This window comes from Macrobrachium rosenbergii, chromosome 17 (assembly GCF_040412425.1).
Source record: "Macrobrachium rosenbergii isolate ZJJX-2024 chromosome 17, ASM4041242v1, whole genome shotgun sequence".
Classification (NCBI taxonomy): Eukaryota; Metazoa; Arthropoda; class Malacostraca; order Decapoda; family Palaemonidae; genus Macrobrachium; species Macrobrachium rosenbergii.
This window is the reverse complement of record NC_089757.1, coordinates 1,547,372-1,569,751: the sequence shown is the minus strand read 5'-3', so window position 1 is coordinate 1,569,751 and position 22,380 is coordinate 1,547,372. Positions and strand designations below refer to the sequence as shown.

Sequence of the window (22,380 nt, the reverse complement as noted above, 5' to 3'; positions counted from 1 at the left end):
ATATATATATATAATATATATATATATACACACACACACACACACACACACACACACACACACATATATATATATATATATATATATATATATATATATATATATATATATATATATAAAAGCAAGAAGTCATTATTATTGTCATATAGTAATCTTGGTGAATCACTACTATATATCATCATCATCATCATCATCATCACACACCGAGTCCCATTCCGAGACTCCAGGGTCTGGTACAAAGGATTTTCTCCTGAAGCAGCGTTCACAGTCGTGCCAAAGTAAAGTTGAAATTAAGTTAATTAACAGAACGCTGCAAGTGTAAGAGGCAGAGAGCGACGAAGCTTTGGCCTAAATGGACTATTGCTGTAGATTGAAGGATTCGAGTCGTATTGTAGATACTCGAAAAATTTTTCAACACAATAACAGACTATTCTAATAACCATTGATAAAAGGAAAAAACCAGTATAAACAAGCCCTTATAATAGTTAATTTCCACGCTCACATAATTAGCATACCTATATATTTTATGGCACGTACCAATCCGAACACTCGTAAAGGGGCAATGAAAAAATTCCCGTGAAAATACCCGAAGAAACATTCGCCCTGGGTTTATCTCATCACAGAGTTCCTAAAAAAAAAAAAAAAAAAAAAAAATTAAAGTGGATTCAGTCATTATTTGAACTGGTTTCCGAAAGTGATGTCAAGTCTCGTTTCCGAACTGAAAACGACTTACCAGAGAGAGAGAGAGAGAGAGAGAGAGAGAGAGAGAGAGAGAGAGAGAGAGAGAGAGAGAGAGCTTAAAAGGTATGTATGACATAAATCCAGCACTTCTGTTTCGCTCTCTCTTCCTCTAATCAAAAGGGTGGCAGGAAGTTATCTCATTCTTCATTACATTAATTTCCACTTTCGCTTTGAGGAAAATTGAGCAATATACATCATGATTATCCGTCACTCAGTACGGGACGCACATCTCAATCACGGAGCCTTTCATTTTTTCCACAATCTAGCTGTAATCGTCTGCCGTGTCCCAACTGAGCTTACGAAATAGCAAATTTATAATACCAGGCGAACATAAACCCCGTCACTAAATGACTTGGATATTCTCGTTTCGCAAATGGCCTCCGATTATAAATAACCATATAAACAAATTTCATCATTCAAATCGTTTTACTGAAATGACACTTTCATTTTTGTCATCCTACATCAATACCATTATTAAATCTACTAAATTAGTTTTTATCAAGATGGCCCAATGAAGTCGCACAGTTAATCCGCCATTCTACTAAAAGCATCGAAACTTCTGTACAATTTGGCTTTACTTTTAAGATAGTTTTTGTGATAATATTTTGCCAAACTACACCTACTCCTCACCATTCTACTTACAAAATACAACCGTTCGAAAAACGCTTAATGACTATTAATACATTACCATAATGATTATATAAATTCATACATTACCATAATGATTATATAAATGCTCAGTAATATGTGATAGAAGACTCATGAAAATCTGCCTCTAACTCCTGACAAACAGACCAAATGTATAATAAATAATCTTGATCTATAAATGATTACGATGATAATTATTCATATTAGAAATTAAAATGAACATGGATGAATAAACAGAAAAAATAAACATTAACAACAATACGCTAGAAAACTAGGTCAATGGTGCATATACCATTTTAAGAATGTGTAAGAGTAAAAACCACGTAATCTACGAATTAGCCCATCCTTGAGGCCATGAGATTCAAACCTAGTTGACGAAAATAGAGATAAAACACAATGTGATAAAAATTCATAAATAAACAGACTGAATGAAAAAAAGACATCAATTAACATTTTTTAAGTCACGTTGGTCAATTACATCCTCTTTAGTCACACAACTAATCCATTGCGTCACAGTTAATAGAACACACACAAGTCAAAGCGTGAGATGTGGGCAGAATACACACATTTTCACATATGTGCCAAACAAACATAGTGCCGGTGCATGAAAAACAAAGTGGAGTGGACCCCAACAATTACCTTGTCCCACACCACAGCAACGACGTGAGACGAACAGGAGGGCTGTAGCCTCAGGCAAAAGTTACTGAAGAGTGCTACCTGTCCGCCATGGTTGGTGAAAGGGACAACGGAAGATGTAACCATAGCAATTGCGAATGTGGGCCACTGATTTGGCAGAGTACACCCGAACCTTCTAGACAAGCGTGGTCCAGGAGAAAGGTCAGAAGCCGCATTTCCGCCTCTAGCAAAGCAACGAAATCTAAGTTTGGAATAATGCTGTTTTATTCCTTCTCTCCGCTATCCCCTTCCTTAATTGGCCCCGTGTCACTCCCACAGGGAGAGCACACTTGTGAAATACTTTTACTTTCCACATCTGTGCACCAACACCTGAACTCTAGCAGTGTATGTTATTGTGGTCCAGGTCATCTAATCTACGTGTAACTTTCAGAGATTTTTCCAGAGGGAACAACGGCAAATGGTAAGAATAAAAACAGTCACAATAACATTAATAACATCAGAAAGCCATTACGTTAATGCATATGACTAAATTCCCCGGGAAGAATCGTGGACAACCTTGAGAAAATGTATCCACACAACCATTTACTCATCTAATTAAGATCATCATGAATGCCTGGCTCGGCTTAATTTGGCTGGACCTGCTATCTAGCACACCGCTAACCAATAGAGAACAAACAGCACCGGCACCCACTAAAATGGGCGTGGAGCGTCGACACTGGCTATACATAGTAAAAGCACAGCTCGTCTACCATCAGCATTCACTCCTGGGGCATCTCAACCTGACCCAGTTGCATGCGATGTCTCCAGGTACATCCAACTTGGGCAACTATGATAAAATCCTCACAGGCTACAGCCTAACAACCTCCTCACTTCATCAAACAGATAAAACTACAAGCAGACATATTCCACTGACAAGTTAAGATTAACAAATAAAGGCCCTACAAGAATACTGGCAAATCGTTGCCCAATTTCAATTTGTTTTCTTCTTAGAATTATAAACAACATTTTCACAGCCTTTCTTCAAAATTACAGGTCTCATAAAACTATGAATGTATGAAAAATAACAGACGGAGCATAAACTAGCAAGTCTGAACACATTTGCACAGAAAAAAAGATGAAAAAATCAAACAAATTACCGAGCATACCCTCGCATCCCGCTCAAACAAACATAGCCACGTGCATTCGCTTAAACACTGCCATCTTCAAATAATAACATCTCTCAAACTCGACCTCCACACACACACACACACACAGACAAGTTAACATTCACAACAACACAAATTAAGCTCATCATTAAAAGAAATGTCCACCCATTATCAATCTAATTTCGAAGTCAGTATGAAGCACTCCTCTCATAGGAAAGATAAAATGAGGCCCATGATTTAACTTCTCTAACTCAATAAACTACCACAGGGCTTAAGGTGAAACTTTAACTTTTTATTGCTAACTAACCGTGACAGACCGTATCTCTTAACTTCCAGTCTCTTACACAGTTATGAATGCTCTCTCTCTCTCTCTCTCTCTCTCTCTCTCTCTCTCTCTCTCTCTTCAGTTCACGACACAGGACTCTTCCTTGATATCATTCATTTCCCATTTACAATTAATCAGAAAATGACATTATTCTCATTTCTTAATGATTGCTTTATGTAATTTACATGAACACTCAAAAATTACTAAATTTAGTGTGCATACAAACCACTGCTGGGTGTATCTCATATACACATTCATTGACAGATAAACAACAATATGGCAGACATGCCTTCAGTATTCTATAATACCATCGATGACACACTTCATATATATATATATATTGAAGGATGAGAATACTAGTTACAAAAATTTCATGGACCTCACAATATTCGATCGTGCTTTACTATTTGGTAGCGAAAAACCAAACGAAATTCAGTGACAAAACACAAACTACAAAATCATATGAAAACGTTTCTCAAGAATAGGCAAATAACACAAATCTACTCAAAAGCCCTGCGAGAGAATCAGACTACATATATAAATCAAAACATCGAATCCTAGTGCAAGGGGACTGCTCAACAAAGAAGGGCACAATACGAGTAAAAGTGGTGAAAGAAGGAAGATTAGCCGACCGCCCCGTTCTAAGTTAGTTATGCCACATTGAACACAGTATCTGCAGACCCTCCGTTCCCCTTTCCACTCCTCTTCTCCTCCCTCCCTCCCACCCTTCTCCCCCCCCAGGCTGTACCGCCAACAGGTGCTCCTCCGTACAGGTAAACACTCTGCATGGTTCGACACTAAAACTAGTTCCTTGGACTGTGGGAAGAGTTTTCGAGCTCTCAAAACTCTAACTTTACATGACATGGATTCTACGTAACACTGCCATTGCCCCTTACATCAAGGATGTCGTAATAAGAGGAATGGGATTAAGAAATGAGGAATGTGACCGGGAGGGGAGGAGAGAGCTGGTGGAGGCGACAGCGGGAAGGGACGAGGCAAAGATTCCAAAGGAATCCTGAGGATTGGGTACAGAGGGAATAGATGACGGTCGTCATAAAAAAGGGGGCCTAGAGATACTGAAGGTGGAGGAGCAGCAACGGCACGACACACGGGACAACAACCACACAGACGACATCAGAGAGAGCACCCCATGCATAAAACGAGGGATGGATGCACGCCTTACGTGTTGACGTAACATGTGTCCGGCCATACCTATCAATTGGTAGATGTTGAGAGTGTAGACAATACCTTTAAACTTGCTGAGGGACTCCTCGTACCCGCCGAAGGTCTTGAAGTCTGCCCCCGTGTTGTGACCGTCTCTAGTTCCATTGGCACGGGCCTCGGCTGGGTCAAAACCCAGCCGTTCCTTGTAGTAGTTATGTGCTGACATGATGGGTGGGCACCCACTGGGACCCAGGTGCTCTGGCCCTTTACGCTCTTCGGATATCGTTGGCCCCCAACACTCGATTGGATTAGAGGCGGGAGAAGGAGATTCCTACTACAGCGGGGAGCGAGTTGCTTTCATGAGAGGGAGAAACAAGGTGTTCTCGTTCGCTTCGGATCAGCGTTCTTGGAAAGTCACTGTTATACCATATGTCAAAGCTGTTGCTTCACTGGACTAAGAGGAGAGGAGGTTTTGGCAAGTCCACTACACCACCACCGCCGCCGCACTACACCCAACGCGCACACACCGCCTCACTCACGGCCTCACTGTCTGCCTGAGTCTTGTTCGTTCCGTCACAACCCCAACACACACCTCTCTCTCTCTCTCTCTCTCTCTCTCTTCACCAGGGGACCACTTGGCCCTCCTTCTTCCAACCCCTTCCCCCCCCTCCGCGGCCCCTTTCCTTCCTACCTCTTCTCTCCTCTCACTCTCCGCATGCTGAACTCCTCCTCCTCCTCCTCCTACCCCCTCCGCCTCCTTTGACTAAGGAGGGATCCAGGGCACCATCCCCTCCTCGTCACCTCCCTCTTATAGTTAGTTACCTGCCCACACACGGACGCATGCACCAGTACTAGAAGAGGGCTGACTTGTACACAGTCGAGCGAGAAAACAACGCAAACACGCCCGCACCTTCAGCGTCACGCAGAAGGAGGGCGGTAGTAGGCGAAGCTGTTCCTTCCACAGCACCAGTCAGCTGTACACTGGGGCCGCAGGGCGCAGCAGCTGATTAGAAGACGTTCCAACAATACTTGCGGCAGGGAAAGAAGGCTAAGTCTGGGAGCACTAAACTCAACACTTCAGCGACCACGCTAACAACAACACCAGCTACAGCGACAGCGCAGGTTCCCGCTTCAGAAGAAAATTGGATCTGAAAGACCCGTCGGGAGACAAATCTGCAAACAAATTCGTTACTGATAATCCCGATAATCCCAATTATATTTCTTTAAACACTGTGTCATTTGCGAAAGGGCGGGTGGGTGGGGTGGCAAATGAGTCGATTTATCATGAACTACTTTTAAACTGATGATTTTTGGTCCCAAAACGAGCTTCCTATGGACTGGATTAATCATGAAAAATAAACGTGGGTGAAACACACACACACAATCGACTTGAGGTATATTTTTAAGCAAAATTTTTATTGATGGTCTCAAGGAAGTAATGAAAAGATTACAGCAGTACATCTTGTTGGTAACAGGAGGAATTTACAAAGCAGAGAAATTTACGCATCTCTTCGTAACGTACTTGAAATAAAAAAATTAAAAGGAACAAATTTTATGTTACCAGTCATATTTCAACAGCCGGCAAAAACGCCTTTTTCAAGTAGTATGGAAGCACATGGGACACGAATAATGTATGTTCATACACAAGAAGCATTGTCGTTTATGCCTAGAAATACAACAAGCAGACCGCCACTCATAAGACCTTACATAAACGGCATACATAACCAAAACAAGATGTTGTTGTGAAACAGAGCTTCCTAAGGTGGAAAAATGCTATTTGCCATTTGGCCTCTGAGCATGACCTTGACCTTGACCCAATTTCACACCGGCTTCATTAGTGGCATGTGCATGCCAAATATGAAATCTCTATCTCGCACAGCTCAACAGTTACGGACCTTTAAAAACAAAATGAACTTCGCGAATGGCTGGGCGCAATATGTCTGTCTGTATGTCTGCCTCACCTTCTACAGAATCTACACTGTAGGACAGAAAGGCAGCAGTCGATTCATGAGTCCTACATATTTCACGACCAAATCAGAAGTTGAGAGATGGACGAAAAGGAACTAGACTCTGAAGCGGAGGTTCTGGTGAGGAGAATTATGCTAGATGTTAGGACAACGTCGGTTAAGGGACAAATATCGAAAAGTGTATTATCTATAGATGCTCCTGGACGTTGTTATCAGATAGATATTAAGGAATAAATCTTTTTCCGTTAAAAAAGAATCTTCGATTTAGACGCTGATCAACTTATAATGCACTTTAAAATTCTATGAATACTTACTAGACAAATTTTCTGAAGAAGAAATTAAGTTGTGAATACATTTCCATTATATGGAAACACATCAATATATAATCTTATATCTAATAATGTTTGTAATGACTGTGTTTTGCATTTCTACTATTTTACCCCCTAAAGACTTCTCATATCCACGAGTTGAAGGTAACTTGAAATTCATATATATACATATATATATATATATATATATATATATATATATATATATATATATATATATATATAGACTGAGTAAATTATCACGATGAAATCGAAAACGTAGCGCAAGATCTTTTACCTTTACTCTAAAAAAGTTTCAATCGAACTTGAAAATGCCTTAGAGTAAAGGTCAGGTATCTTGCATTCTGCTGTGTCACTTTCATCGTTACCGTAAATTGCTTTCATTTTTATGTTTTATGTGCATATATATATATATATATATATATGACGCATGACATAAGCAGAAGTAAGTACTACTGCACTTTGCAACGCCCTTCCTTCCTCTGAAAGTGGAGAAAGGGCGAAGCCAGGGATCGTGGCTATTATATCAGGTGGCTCCGGATCTGGCAATCGTCCCGCTATACAGGTGTAGTACTCGCATTCTTTCCACTGAGAAGAAAGGAAAGAAAGAAAATAGGGTCACGGCTTAGACACCCTCATCGACAACATACTGTACAGGCGCTAATTTTGCTCTGAACAGGCAGAGAGTAGGAGCAGGAAGGACGGATGACGGATGAACGGAACACCTGCTGGATCGTACGTTGCATTTCAATGACTCAACTTTTTCTTTTTTTTAACAATAATTGGTCTTCGCGGATCTAAGGAACAGGTCGCGCGTTTGGTCATGCTTCAAAGAAGTCATCGTAATAATTCATAATTTTCATAAGCTGATTTCAGTCTAACTACCTTGGCCATCGGTTATTTCTGCATTTTCAGGACCAAATTCATGAAATTCGCCTCAGACACTTAACGTGTCTCGGGCCACAAGAGAATCATGAGCAGTACCGCTTTCCTTTCCTTTGATCTCGTCCGGCCGCGCATTCGAAGAGACTCGACTCACAGATGGAATTCGAAGTATTCTGAAGCCCAAAACGAACGCATGGAGACTTCGGCTTGCGCAATCAGAAGGCAGCACCCTTTTACTGTTATGACATCATTCATGCGTCATCACCACGTCACAGTTTCGTCACAGCAGAAGTATTTCCTCGCCCCCACACAATCTACAGTAATTCCATCACCGGAAAACCAAGTACTCTCTCTCTCTCTCTCTCCTTGCTAGTGCAATTTCAGGCAAGGAACAATCAACAGCTAGTGACATGTAACAGCCCAGACAGCACCAGTGTGAAAATGTTCACCTAACAATAATCTCAAATTCAAACCTCGAGGAAAGACGCCATCAAAGGGAAATATTCAGAAGTAAATGTTCAGAAGCGCAAGAAATTCCAGACAATCCAAGCTCAAAGATAAGGTGAATCATTCCAGAATAATATTCGTGGCAACATAAGATGAAGAACATCATCATTCATATTTATTCCATTCAAATCTTCAGCGACAGACGTGCCTTCTGAACAGATGAGGTTGATGTTGGCCATGAAGTTAAAACTTGCATTCCAGTTTGACTGCTGCGTGTTCAAGTTTCAAGAAAGATAGTGATAATTAATGGACACATGAAACCCCCTGGTCCTAACGCATCTGAATTCAATTCGAGGTATAGCGACAAAAATGTTATCAATCCATTTAGCGGCTTTTCCTGGACCAGGGTACATTTTTTTTCGTGTGTAGGGGAAAAAAAAGAAAAAAGGGGGGGGGGGTGTAGCGGCGTTTTGGAATTTCTATTCACCATCCTATACTATCATTTCCTGTTTTAGAAGATTTTTATTCAAAACTATCGAAATTATTTACGGTTAAATGCCAGATAACAATTCTAATGCAGTTCTGCAACTGGTGATAACGATGATGGATATTCAGTCGAGATTTTACCTTGATACTATAGTGACAGATGAGCTCTACGCTCCGTCTCTTTCCACGATTACAGTCCACACCGCAAATCAATTTACCAAACTTTGGACAGGCATAAAAACAAATCACACACACAAAAACCCTAATAAAAGAGAAGGGAAAAGAAAAGGAACCGAATAGCGAGAGAAAAGCTAAAAAGATCAAGTTTCTTCCAAATTGTAAACTGAATAACGGCTAAGAGTGAAAACGATCCTTGAGATCCGAGCATTCCCACACCTGACTGATTTATCTACTGTAGACTGGGGATGCACCGAATACTCTCTTCGACACGGTGAATATGTTTTAGCTACAACACGTCAAAAGGGATGTTTTCTTTGACGAATTTTGATTCATTCCCCACGAGCAGTTTCTGAGCAACATTCAGGATGAATCACTCAATGCTCAGGCAAAAGGCAAGACAAAGACCCTGGAAGCGCTCTCTTCCAAATACATAAACTCAGAGGAACACAAAATTATTGTAAGAGCATTTACCTACATGATTCAAGAATGAGTCACTCGGACGAGAGAGGTCCTCCACCCATGAAGTGACTCTACCCACACCATCCTTACGCTTTAAATCTCTACACACACACACACACACACATACACACCCTCTATACCCCCGGGGGGGAATCTTAGTCATTTACCCACCCCCTAACCCTCGTTACCAACACGACAATTGACTATAGCCATATTTAGTAAGTCCTTACCCTAAGCTGCACTATTACGTGGAAATCAGATATCTTAACAGCCTTCACTCTCCAGACAGCTTTTCTCTTTTCCCCATATCCGTTGCAGAACGGCGGCGGCCTCCCCAAAAGATTTAGAAATGCCAAGTGTTTAAACTGACCTTTTTTTTTTTAAACAACGCGTTGTGTATTAGCGCTACACGTGTACACCATCGTCTTCTCAGAACGCTGTTTGTTTGGGGGTTAATCGACCTCCAATAATAAACAAGTGAATACTAACTATCCAAGACATAATTTCATTACCACTTTTATTCAGGATGATCAGTCCCAAGTGCCAATACTAATATAGGTACATAACTCTTCAAGCGACGACGCGAATGACGCCATGTTTTCTCGAATCAAAACGCAAAAATTGTAATGATATAAACTTTTAAATATGGCAGGCCTAGAATTACACAGTAAATAAAACAGAATTTTTGAAGGACAATTTTTTTTTTATATTCAGTGGAATTACAGCTCTCTAAATTCAGATAACATTCGCATCCTTATCTTTCAATGAAGATGAATATAATCACGGTCACTCGAGATGTATCCACTTCTTCAAAAGATACGAACATACATTCTGATAAACACCACTGCAATAACACTCATCCACGATTTTCTAGCACAGACAAGGGGATCTAGAATTTACGAACGTCAACAATAATTCGGTGCCTATCCTTCAAGGACATTCAGAAAACTCGTTAAAAATAGACCCTCTAAACCAAGAGGGAAATCATAAACGCCTCAAAAATATGCGACATTTAAAAGTTAATATAATCAAGATACAATAAACCTATTCAGGCAACGCTTGAGTCGTTGAGCATGCAACACACAACCTAGAATATTGCTCACACAAAAATAGAAGCATTTTTATATTTGTGTTAACACTCAGGTCGTTTCTTGTAATACATTAACATTCTTGATCAACAAGGAATATAATTTGTTGGAGAGCATCAAGTTTCACATCTTCTGTGACTTCCCATAACCACCCATTATGAAAAAATTGCGGATATAGACATTAATCCTGGATATTTCTTCGTCTGACATTTTCCTGAATATATACAGAAAACAACCACACATACACAGACAGACACCTACACAAACATACACACGTGTATATATATACTTATATATATAATATATATCCACATACATAATATATATATATATATATATATATATATATATATATATATATATATATATATATATATCGTATATGGCATGCACGTTGCTCTCTAACTTTTAATGAAATTCAAGGTAACTAAACACATGAGCACGTTGTCCTCATTCTCCTCACGACCAGCCAAAAATACCACACACTTGCGCACAATGTAATCATTTCAGTTTAAAAATGTGCATCAAGTGATGGAAATTAAATGCCATGTGTGGAGAGAGAGAGAGAGAGAGAGAGAGAGAGAGAGAGAGAGAGAGAGAGAGCCTACTACTGGCTAGGTGACTTGTCTCAACGTTATACGGGGAAGATGTGTGCGCATGTGGATCCTGTTAGTGATGAACGTTTTTGGGTGTATGTGTGTGTGTGTGTGTGTGTGTGTGTACGGATCCTCCCTGCCCTCAGGGTTCATTTCCCAATATGGTTCCCTCCCGACCTCCCAACCAACAGAAACACTGACGCCTCTTCGTCGTCAGTATTTTCTTCGCCATCGTTTCATCCCTTCTTTTGATGCTCGCCACAAATGCCCTATCCGTTGTATGCGTTTGCATACAATTACAGTTATATTGCATCTCCTGGGATGACCATAGTAGTTGTGACACCAGTCTGCTACCATTATGCAGAAAATATCAGGCTATATATTTGGAAAACCAACTAGGTCGCAATAATTCATTATTATATAATTTTAGGGGGGGAGATGTGTCAGTCTATGAAAAATAATACTTTGAAACGTGCTTCATCCAAAAGCTTTATAAAGCAGAGATGGTATCCACACAAAAAAAAACATTCTAGAATTTCTTGAATTAAATTCAACCTGTGTTGTTCTCTCAAGAAATTACACGGGACGGATCAACGCACACTCTTACTTGGTATACAACCCTAACCTCCACGGAATCGCCATGGGGGTAATCAACTCCTATCACCAAACTTGGGCATCATCCTGTACCACGACAGAAGAAATCATGAAAGTATCTTTTTTATAACAGCTTCCTTTTACTCAGACTTCTACATATTTGCTCCAATATGCTTTCCCAGTTCCTCACATAATTAGCATATCAACATCAACGTCGTTTCTGTTTATTTACTGCCTATAGAAAAGTCTGTCTCTACTCTGATGAAGTGTCAAACGGGAGGAACGACCGACAGCTGAAAGTAACAATTATCCATATGAGGAGTTATCTCATTTGAGGCTCCAGCACTTGCAGACACTAACGTGTAACAAAGAACAAGTCTCGAATGCAAGTGCTCTTCGGAAACGAAAGAACGAAAAAAAGCTTCCGTCATTTCAAACGTTATACCCGACATCAAATGATACTGGCAAACACCAGTGATCTTGTCAACACTTTCTACAATGCAAGAGGTCTTCAAGCTCGAAGTGGCAAAGGTCCCCAGAGAACAAACATTCTTTTAGCATCGAATGAGACTGACTTAATCCTGGTGCTGCCAGGGTCACATACAGGTTAGTTCTTGTGTCAAATGAAGGATATAGTCCAAAAAGAAAGAACGAGATTGACATGACCCCTTCCACGAAGCTTCGTAAATACTATGATAATGGAAAATCAACCTATTTCTCAGAATTCCCCTTCTATATTTTATATTATATTTTATAATAATTATCAAACACAAAGGCTTAAAACTTCTTATAAGTACTGGTCCACAACGGAAACAGGTTTGTTTAAGAAGTGTGGATTACAGATGTTTGTGTGTGTGTGTGTATACATATATACAAATATATATATATATATATATATATATATATATATATATATATATATATATATATATATATATATATATATATACATAAAGCATTAAAGCTTTTTATGCATATGTTAACAAATGTATGCTTCATTTTGAACTTGCCTACGAATAGAAAAAAAAAAAACGCAGACATTACGCTAAATTTACCAGATGTTAAAATAAAAGCCAAAGAAAGTGCGAATTGATTTTAAGAAGCAAGTTACGTGCTCGGATACAACGGCAAATTTCTATTTAGTAAAATATACGTTGCTAATCATACTAAATAAAAAGCATTATCTCACTAAAAACCTTTCTTTTATTGCCTTCATAACAATTCAGCCAAGAATATTGCCGGCAGAGATCCACAACATTCGTTGTTGATCGACCTATTAAAAAAATAATATAAAAAACAAATTCATTCAATGCAGAGATGCAAAAATTATTTCTCGATATATGAACCAAATTCTCAATGCTAGCTGGAGATAATTCTCTTATCTGTACAGACGATTTCACTAATCAGTAAATTCTCATTATAAAAAGCAACAAAATTTACGCACGAAACAATACGTTCAACCATTCTTGGAGTAATAAAAGAAATTTTGCAACCAGCCTTAGTCATTCCAATATATTAATCTATACTGTAAAATAAATAACTTTTTAGTTACTAAATGACAAAACATATCAGTTCGCAAAATGCAAATTTCAGCATGAGAGAGGATTATGGAGAAAAAGGACCATGACGATGCTTCATTATGATGAAATTTTATCATCTTAATTATACTGGGATAATGTTAACTCACAAGGCGTTGGTTACATTTACCGATGAGAGATTTTACTCAATAAACACCGGATGCATATGAATGAACATCAAGAGTTCATGCTCCAATTGTGGTGACAGAAAAGTAAATGCACTTGGCGTGGTTTAGTCATTTGGTTTAGCGATTACTCTAGATTTTCAAATTCATTCTAATGTTTTCAGAATGAACCAAAAATTGTATGACTGATTTCCTCGCAGAGTTATAAAAATAAGGACAATTGACATTTCATCATCAGATTTTCTTAAAAGGTATTCGGTATAAGATGACATGTATCTTTTAAATTTGGGTTTATTTAGGAAAAATGCGCTAAAATTGATACACTTTGTGCAAATTCCCTGAAAATTATAAATAAATTCCAACACAAACGCGTTTTTAAACATTTATAGCGACTGCAATACATCCTTAATACTTTACAAGCAATGATGTATAAAGTTTTGAAGTTATAAACATCCCGGCATCCTAATCTAACTACATCTGTAGCATATTCTTTAAACAAATACAAAAATACCAAGAGGACCGCTAACAGCGGTCATTTGGCCAAAGAGGAGGTCATGTGACGAAATACTTGAAAACCCTCAGCCATGGCATTGGCAGAATTCCATTCGTGCCCCGGTGGCACTTACGACAACAAGATGTCTTCAGCTTCAGAGAAAGTCTTCGTCTTCTATCTAGGGAAATGACGAAATGAATAAAGGGGCCACTGGACAATGACTCAAGAGGAAAAGGATATTCTTTTATAGGAATCTAAGGTAGAGGGGGTGGGGGAGGAGGAGGATATTAGCTGTGAAGGTCGTTGATGGCCAGGAGATATTTTTATCTTTTTTCTTTCTTTCTTTCTCCAGCAGGTAAAACAGATAAGGCGGAGGATTCCTCGAAGACGCTGAGTCACCGTAAAGCCCAACTGTTCTTCTTCAGAGGAGGCGACCGTCACGAGCATTATTATTTCCTAACACCAGTCATTATGATTCGCATGGAAAAGCATAACCTACTTTGCGTAGACTGAGCGCAGTGTTAAGAAAAAGAACACGTTCCTAATTTTTAGAGCACTAATCTGCTTCTTTTTTCGCTGGGCTGTTTTGCTTTGAACGACTGACGGTGGCTTTTACTTTGAACGACTGACGGTAGCTTTTGCTTTGAACGACTGACGGTGGCTTTTACTTTGAACGACTGGCGGTAGCTTTTGCTTTGACGATCATCGTTAATCCATGAACGATCATCGCACCGAGCAAAACCTACCTTTAAACGACGAAGTACATTCTATCTTTATGAAAAGTGTTAAGGTGGGGTTGGGGGCGGGGGATAGGATATCCTGCATGAAACCATTTCCACCAAGGTGAACGTAAAACTTCCATTATGAAATGCTGTGGACACGCTTCTACTGAGGCAAACGAAAAAGTTCAAACTTGGATTTTCCCAGTGGCAACGTCCACACCAAACGTCTGTCTTATGAAAAAGGGATTATAGGATGAAGGACATTCCTTAACAAGAAGCAGAGTAACGTTCGGAAATCGTTCAACTCGCCACAGTAAGAAAAATGTTCTTTGGAAAGACTGATATTTTAAATCATAAAGGAATACCTGTACGCTTTCATTCGTAATTACCACACTATCAGATTCTCACCCCATATATGATTATATGGTCTCCCACATACAGAGGTGATTCACTTACTGAGAAAAGTCAGTAACGCCAAAAAGATTTCGTCTTAACAATATCCAACGCAGGTAATGATTTTCTGCCAAATAACGCGGAGACACTCCACCCAAAAAAAAGAAAAAAAAAAAAAAACTCAAATGTTAAAAGGTGTATTGCCTAAAAAATCACAAGAATCTATTCAAACTGCCAATGAAGGATGAACGCACATGAATCACACCCCAAAACCAGTCAACTGGTTTCCTCTCACACTGGGACAGCCACTGAAGGGAGATCAGACGGAAGCTTACAATTTGTCCTCTTATCATGACAACGGTGTGAAATCACGGTAGCCGACAGCTACATTTTACCAGACACCAAATTCTAGATACAATCAACAAAACTATATATATATATATATATATATATATATATATATATATATATATATATATATATATGTGTGTGTGTGTGTGTGTGTTCAAATATTTCAGGATTAGTGATTACAGACTTATGACAAAATAGTTTTGAACGTTTCCTAAATAATGCAAACATCAAACACCGTGACAAGTAATTGGGGGTGTGGCCGATTATCGTTTTTTATCGCCCATAATCAAAGATAGCACATACTGGTTGAATATTCTATCTGAAAGACCACAAAAATTCAACAATTACGAAAGATAACCATATCCAGTACACTTTGCATAATCTACAACTGAACTGGAATAGTAACTAAATCTAGAACGTATTCAAGTGCATTCTTTAACGGAACGATTGTCTGCTACAACGGCCACATTTCACTGGACTCATACACACACACATATGATCACTTTGGTAAGCATATGCATTCACAAAACACATTCCGCATAAAAAAGCGCGCAAAAACACACGCAACAGAGAACTGAACACACTAACTTTACTTACCAGTTATGACGATGGAACGGCAAGTAATTGGATAACAATTTAGAAGATGGCAAAATCTTACCTTTCCAGCAAACGAAATTCACACGTAAACGTTACCTGAAAGAATAAGAAAATGTAATTAAAAGCTTTATTAAACATATTTTTTGTTACTCTACAGAGAGAGAGAGAGAGAGAGAGAGAGAGAGAGAGAGAGAGAGAGAGAGAGAGAGAGAGAGAGAAGCTATGTGGATACATAAAGTCTCTCCACAATACTTCATGATCAACATGTACGGAGAGGAATGATTGAAGAAGAAAGCCGAAAGAATTCCGACACGTCCTTCGCCGTGGATGCTTCCCATACGCGAAACCCGAAGACAGGGAATGGCAATGTTTTCAACATCCTGGTAATTGTCAGGATGCCATCCAGTCGTGCCTTTAATTAGCGCCAATTCGATATATACGTGAACGAGTAATCATCTTGCCATGAATGATGAGATTTCAAAGGTCACAAGGTTCCCTTACGCAAGCATATGAAAGAGCCGAATTCAAGAAAGCAGCATCTCATCTCCAAAGATTGAGAGAGAGAGAGAGATATGATGGCAGCCCTATCACAAGAAGTCATTTAACTTCAATACACGCCTCACACATGCACTAACACCCACACATACACGCACACGACACAGATTAGGTTACAAGCCACTCGGGGCAATCAGTTTCCCGGATACGAACATCGAGCTACGCCTGTGGAAGACTTCTTTTTCTTCGAATGAGGAAAGCACCACAGCACATTCTATCACTATAATATTTCCAATGCTGACAAAGTTTGCGAATCCTAACATCGAATATACGATATATTTGCTATATTTGATACCTGTTTTACTTGAAACTCAGGAATTTGGGACCAGCGGCTCAAAAAATCATGAAAGGAAAATATTCATTAATTGCACAAGACAGGCACAATGGTAACATGACCCCTACAAGCAGCAAAGACACAACCAGAATAATCAAATCAATTGTGGCATCAGATCATTACAGCAAACATAATCAGCCTTCAATAGACACACACACACACACACACACACACACACATATATATATATATATATATATATATATATATATATATATATATATATATATATATATATATGTGTGTGTGTGTGTGTGTGTGTTTATGACGGAAGGGATGCGCGTGTTAGAATGCAGGCGAGAAAGTGACTGGTTTGGTGTGTAATTGGGTCTTTCCAACGTCACCTTTGATGAAGCGATGCGAGACGTCAGTGAGAGGATAGAGGATGTAGGTGCAAAACTGTGGAAATAAAAAAAAAAAAAAAAAGAGCCGCGAATGGGGTGTGGAAACGAATGATGTTTGCAAATCATACTCTGCTGACTGGGGAGAGTGAACAGAAACTTCCGAAACTAAGAACAGAGTTTGAATATGTCTGAAAGAGGCGGAAGTTCAGAGTAATTGTGAGAAAGAGCGAGTATGTGAGGGTGACTGGACATGAACAAGATGTTGCAATGAGTAAATATAACAGTTATGGTAAGAAGCACCAGAGAATGCACAAATAAGGGTGAATGGCGCAGAGTGCATGCAAGGGGTTCCACGCACTATTGAGGCTAATGTTGTGGAAGTTCTAGTGCACAAGGGATTCACTTATGATTCAGCAGTTACAACAGAAATGTGGCAAGTGACCAATAAGTTTTTTTTTTTCTGGAGCCACTCCCTGTTAGGCAAAACAGATATAAAATACACACACACACAATACTAGACTTTCCTCTTTTAAAGGTCAAAATACTTACTATCCCATCCTCGTTTTTCCGATTTTTGACACATTTGACTTAAGGATGACACTCCTTCGCACGTCTTGTTTTCGCTGCCTCTTTCCAAAATTTTGCTCCCAAGTTTTTTGTCGCCTCAGAGTTAATAAAACATAATTCGAACAATATTTCCATTTCAAACAAAACCTTTCCAAAGACTAATGTAATATCACGTCGGCGTCACTGAAGGTTATTTGTAGAAAGAATCGTTGTATCATTCTTGTCATGGGTCATTCAAAATTCACTGATACTTCCTCTCCTTTATTTCATTCGCTGGCGACTATAATAAAGTGGATAGAAAAAGACTGGTGTAGAATTACTCTATTCTTTACATTTGTGAGGGAAACAAACTGATCTCTGGTATTAACTAAAAAGGGTGAGAGTATAAGCGAAAATATGCATACATAAGAAAACACTTTAGCAAAATATATAAGTATATAGCATGTTTATAAATACATATACACCTTATTGTGTTAGAATCGAAGACAAGGACCTTCAGACTTGCGCAACACATGGGGAGGGTCCAAGTACATGATGAGCGTTACTTGGTCTGTCTGTCAAATTGAGGAAGTGGTATGAAACTGAGGAGGAGGAGGAGGAGGAGGAGGAGGAGGAGGAGGAAGAGGAGGAGGAGGAGGACTGGTTAAAGGGAGGAACAGACCGAATGAAGATCACGCAAGGGGAGTCGCTTTAAAAAGCAAAGGCAGAATTAACTCGGAAATGGTCGCACCCACCGGATGTCAACGCTGATAAATGAGACATTCGACCGGATGTTTATGACCACTTCTTTGGACGTTCGGTCTCTGTCCACAGTAATTCCGAGCATTTAGACAAGCAAACGATCTACGGCAATTAGCCGTGCATAATAATATTCTGAACTGGACGGATTATTGTGCATGATGTTATAATACAACTAACGTGAAGCAAATGCTTCCTTTCGTAACGTCAAGGCCATGCTGTCACACCTTGTATCACAGAATCACCTTCACACGAACCAGATCGATTTTGCAATATACAAGTTCGGAGAACAAACAAAACAAAACAAAACAAAACAAAAAAACATACGAAATCAGATCAAGAACAGGAGACATGGTTGGAATAAAAGGAGAGCACACGAAGGGTCAGCGAAATGATGACATCAGCAGATGACACAGCTGACAGGTTATGAACCAGAATGACTCTACACACCAGAGAAAGTCTGAAAGCGGCCGTAAGAGGGCACCGTTGATAATAAAAAGTAATAAAGGGATAAATTTGATGAAGTAACAAAATAAACTGTTATCACAAGTGGCAGAAACTGATGGAATGGCACGAGAGAGCTCCACATGTTGAAAGAATAATGAAACGGTGAACATACAACTCTCACAACACTGGCCACTGCATATGGCAGATCATCAAAAGCACGTCAAATCCCTTCTATCTATAAGTACTTCAACTGACGCCCTTGTAAGGATGGAAGGGAGAGAGACCTAGAAAGACCACAATTGACAGGTGTAAAGAAGTGTTAAAGCGTAAGGCCATAGATATCTAGAATATGAGAGAGTGTATTGCTGACGATAGGAGTTTTGTGTATGTGTATAAATAGGCTGTACACATCTGAACGTTTTCCTAAATAGTGAAGCTACCCCTATTCGAAAAAAGCCATATTGGTAGGAAAACTGGAGATAATAATCTTTATGTAGTGCCTTGCCGGTTACATTCTAATTTCGGGGCTGCTTTACCGGGATCCGCAGAATGATAACAACAGCTGCCTACTTTTATTAATATGTTCACTAAGAGTTTGCAATCGTTCTTTTACTCATAAACATCTTGCATCAAGGAAATTCACCCCAACATCAGACAGTTAGCAAGTGTTCTTTAACTCATTGGCATCTAGCATAAAGGAAATTTATCCCAACATTACACAGTGTTAAATATTCTTTTTACTCATCAGCATCAAGCATAAAGGAAATTCATCCTAACAATATATAGAGTTAGTAAATACTCGTTTACTGATTAACATCAAGCATAAAGGAAATTCATCCAAACCAGTGTTGGAAACTTAGGCGGCATTCACACACTAAATTCTGTGACTCCCGATAAACCTGCGACTAACTTTACAGAAAAGAAATGGGTATTACCCTTACGTTCGAACCATGTTCGACAAGAAAGGGCTTCGAGAGAGAACCTCACTATAATATAATAACGTCACTTCCTTACGCAGTGGGATGCACGGGAAAAACTTACTTTAAAATCTATTAATGACGTGAAGCATCATTTTATATTCTGAGTTCTGCTTACTGAGTTGCTAAAAAAAAACATGTTAAAACTAGCAAAAGTAGTAAACAACGTGTATGTGAAGGACATAAATTGTGACTGATGTAAAACCTCTGTGGCACAATGAAGCACAATGAAATGTGATGGGCTTATTTTTTCCTCTTGAGTGAAGACAAACCAGACCCTTTGACACGTCACAGAGAAACATCGCTTGACAGAGCAGAATCACTTTTCAAGGAGCTGAGGACAAAAAAGGGAAATATGATACAAATACGGTTCATTCTAACTGTCTTTCGTCCTGTGCGCAACACCAAAGGAAGCATAAGCAGTATCTGGCTAAAGATGTAATGGGAACACGGAGATCAAGGCCTAAAATTACGGCAGAAGAAAATAAGCAACGTGAGACCGTTCGGTACACAGGGTAACAGCGACGGAATTTCATCCCGCACTTACACGAAGGGATTCTCAGAGGGGAAGAGTTTCGTCACTTAGGTATACCTTAGTTTAGCCAGACCACTGAGCTGATTAACAGCTCCCCTAGAGAGGGCTGGCCCGAAGGATTAGACTTATTTTACGTGGCTAAGAACCAATTGGTTACCTAGCAAAGGGACCTACAACTTATTGTGGAATCCGAACCACATTATACCGAGAAATGAATTTCTATCACCAGAAATAAATTCCTCTAATTCTTCATTGGCCGGCCGGAGATTCGAACGCGGGCCCTGCGGAAGGCTAGCCGAGAACGGTACCGACCAGTCCAACGAAGAACTAGTTTCGTCACTGACAAGGAAACAATTATGCCCATCAAGGAAAGGACGCATCACCAGTATTAATGAAGATGGTTTTTATAACTAAAACTAAAGCATTATCACAATGCAGATTTATCGGGAATTGTAATATGATCTTTCCAAGAACAGAAGAAGACACTGAAAATTACATTTCTTCAATACTTAATAAGAAAAGCCAATATCTTGCAAGAGAGAAATCGAGGCCTGCGACATGATCTTACCATGACTAGTTATTACTCATTTTAAGGCCAATTCAGAAGTTTTTATACACATGGATTAATTCTCCGACGTCAAAGGGTGGCGGAATGATCCCAGATAATAGTTAAATGTTTTGTATCATTTTTCCGATACACGGGAGAAACACACCCACAAATATATATATATATATACATACATACATACATACATATATATATATATATATATATATATATATATATATATATATATATATATATATGTGTGTGTGTGTGTGTGTGTGTGTGTGTGTGCATCATATATATATATATAGGTAGACAGATAGACAAATAGACAGATGAATAATCATAAATGCTGAAGTCTGACTGTACGAGGTTTTTACAGAAACCGAATTAGTTTCACTTTGCGGAAATAATACAATTACACAGGACCATACTCATTAAAGAAATAACAAAGTTAAAATCTTATTTTTAAAAGCAAGCAATTTTCATATACAAACGTTCACGTAATGAAAGCAATACAAGTTAATGTGTGTGTGTGTTTTTTTTTTACAGAGGATTAAACTAAATGACTTCATTTTTTTTAATCCCACAGAAACAAAATCAGAAAAAGATGAAACAATCGGAAGAAAGCCCAGCAAAGGAGTCCTCTGGAAATGTTGACAAGGCTCCTCCTGCCTCCTGTTGCACAGGAATGTCCAGGTAATGAAGCCATTTCGTTCCATGCGCTGGAAAGCCGCAACGCACAGGTTGTACCTCCAGGAATATGGCACCGACACTCACGGAAACGCTGCTTTCCTATTTTATAGATCTTCACTACAGAATTCCTTTCTAAATGAGAAAAAAATTCTTAAAAACAAAAATGTTCATGCTGCGAGTAACTCAGATTCATTACTAGATTCTCATTGGACGGGTGGGTATCGTTCTCAGCTAGCACTCTGCTGGTCCCGCGTTCGATTCTCCGACCGGCCAATGACGAATTAGAGGAATTTATTTCTGGTGACAGAAATTCATTTCCCGTTATAATGTGGTTCGGATTCCACAATAAACTGTAGGTCCCGTTGCTAGGTAACCAATTGGTTCTTAGCCACGTAAAATAAATCTGATCCTTCGGGCCAGCCCTAGGAGAGCTGTTGATCAGCTCAGTGGGCTGGTTAAACTAAGGTATACTTAACTTTTAACTTACTAGATTCTCATTCCCTGGGGAAAAAATTTTCTGCACGTGGTCATTGTTAACAAATCCAAATAACTGAAAACTAACCTGAGTAACATGCAGCACAAAATTAATGGTCTGTTTGCTTCATTTTTTTGTTTACATTTCTAAGTAAATTACGAGGAGAAACCAAATGAACTGCATTTGATAAATCAATAAATGGTAATTTTTTTCGTTA

The 22,380-nt window shown here is 39.1% G+C and overlaps 1 protein-coding gene across 8 annotated transcripts in view; it reads right to left on the bottom strand.

The window, feature by feature from the left end:
* shot (dystonin-like protein short stop) overlaps positions 1-22,380 on the bottom strand; it is a 536,542-nt gene that overhangs the window by 263,100 nt on the left and 251,062 nt on the right. For 3 of the 8 annotated variants that reach the window (XM_067119416.1, XM_067119433.1, XM_067119439.1), the window contains exon 1: positions 4,744-5,642. The exons of 2 other annotated variants lie outside the window; for them this stretch is intronic. In XM_067119416.1, coding sequence (XP_066975517.1) covers positions 4,744-4,885 — 142 coding nt within the window. In that variant the 5' untranslated portion in view covers positions 4,886-5,642. Of the gene's footprint in view, positions 1-4,707; positions 5,643-22,380 lie in introns of those variants that run through there. 3 more of the 8 variants (XM_067119408.1, XM_067119427.1, XM_067119429.1) reach the window with 2 other exon arrangements.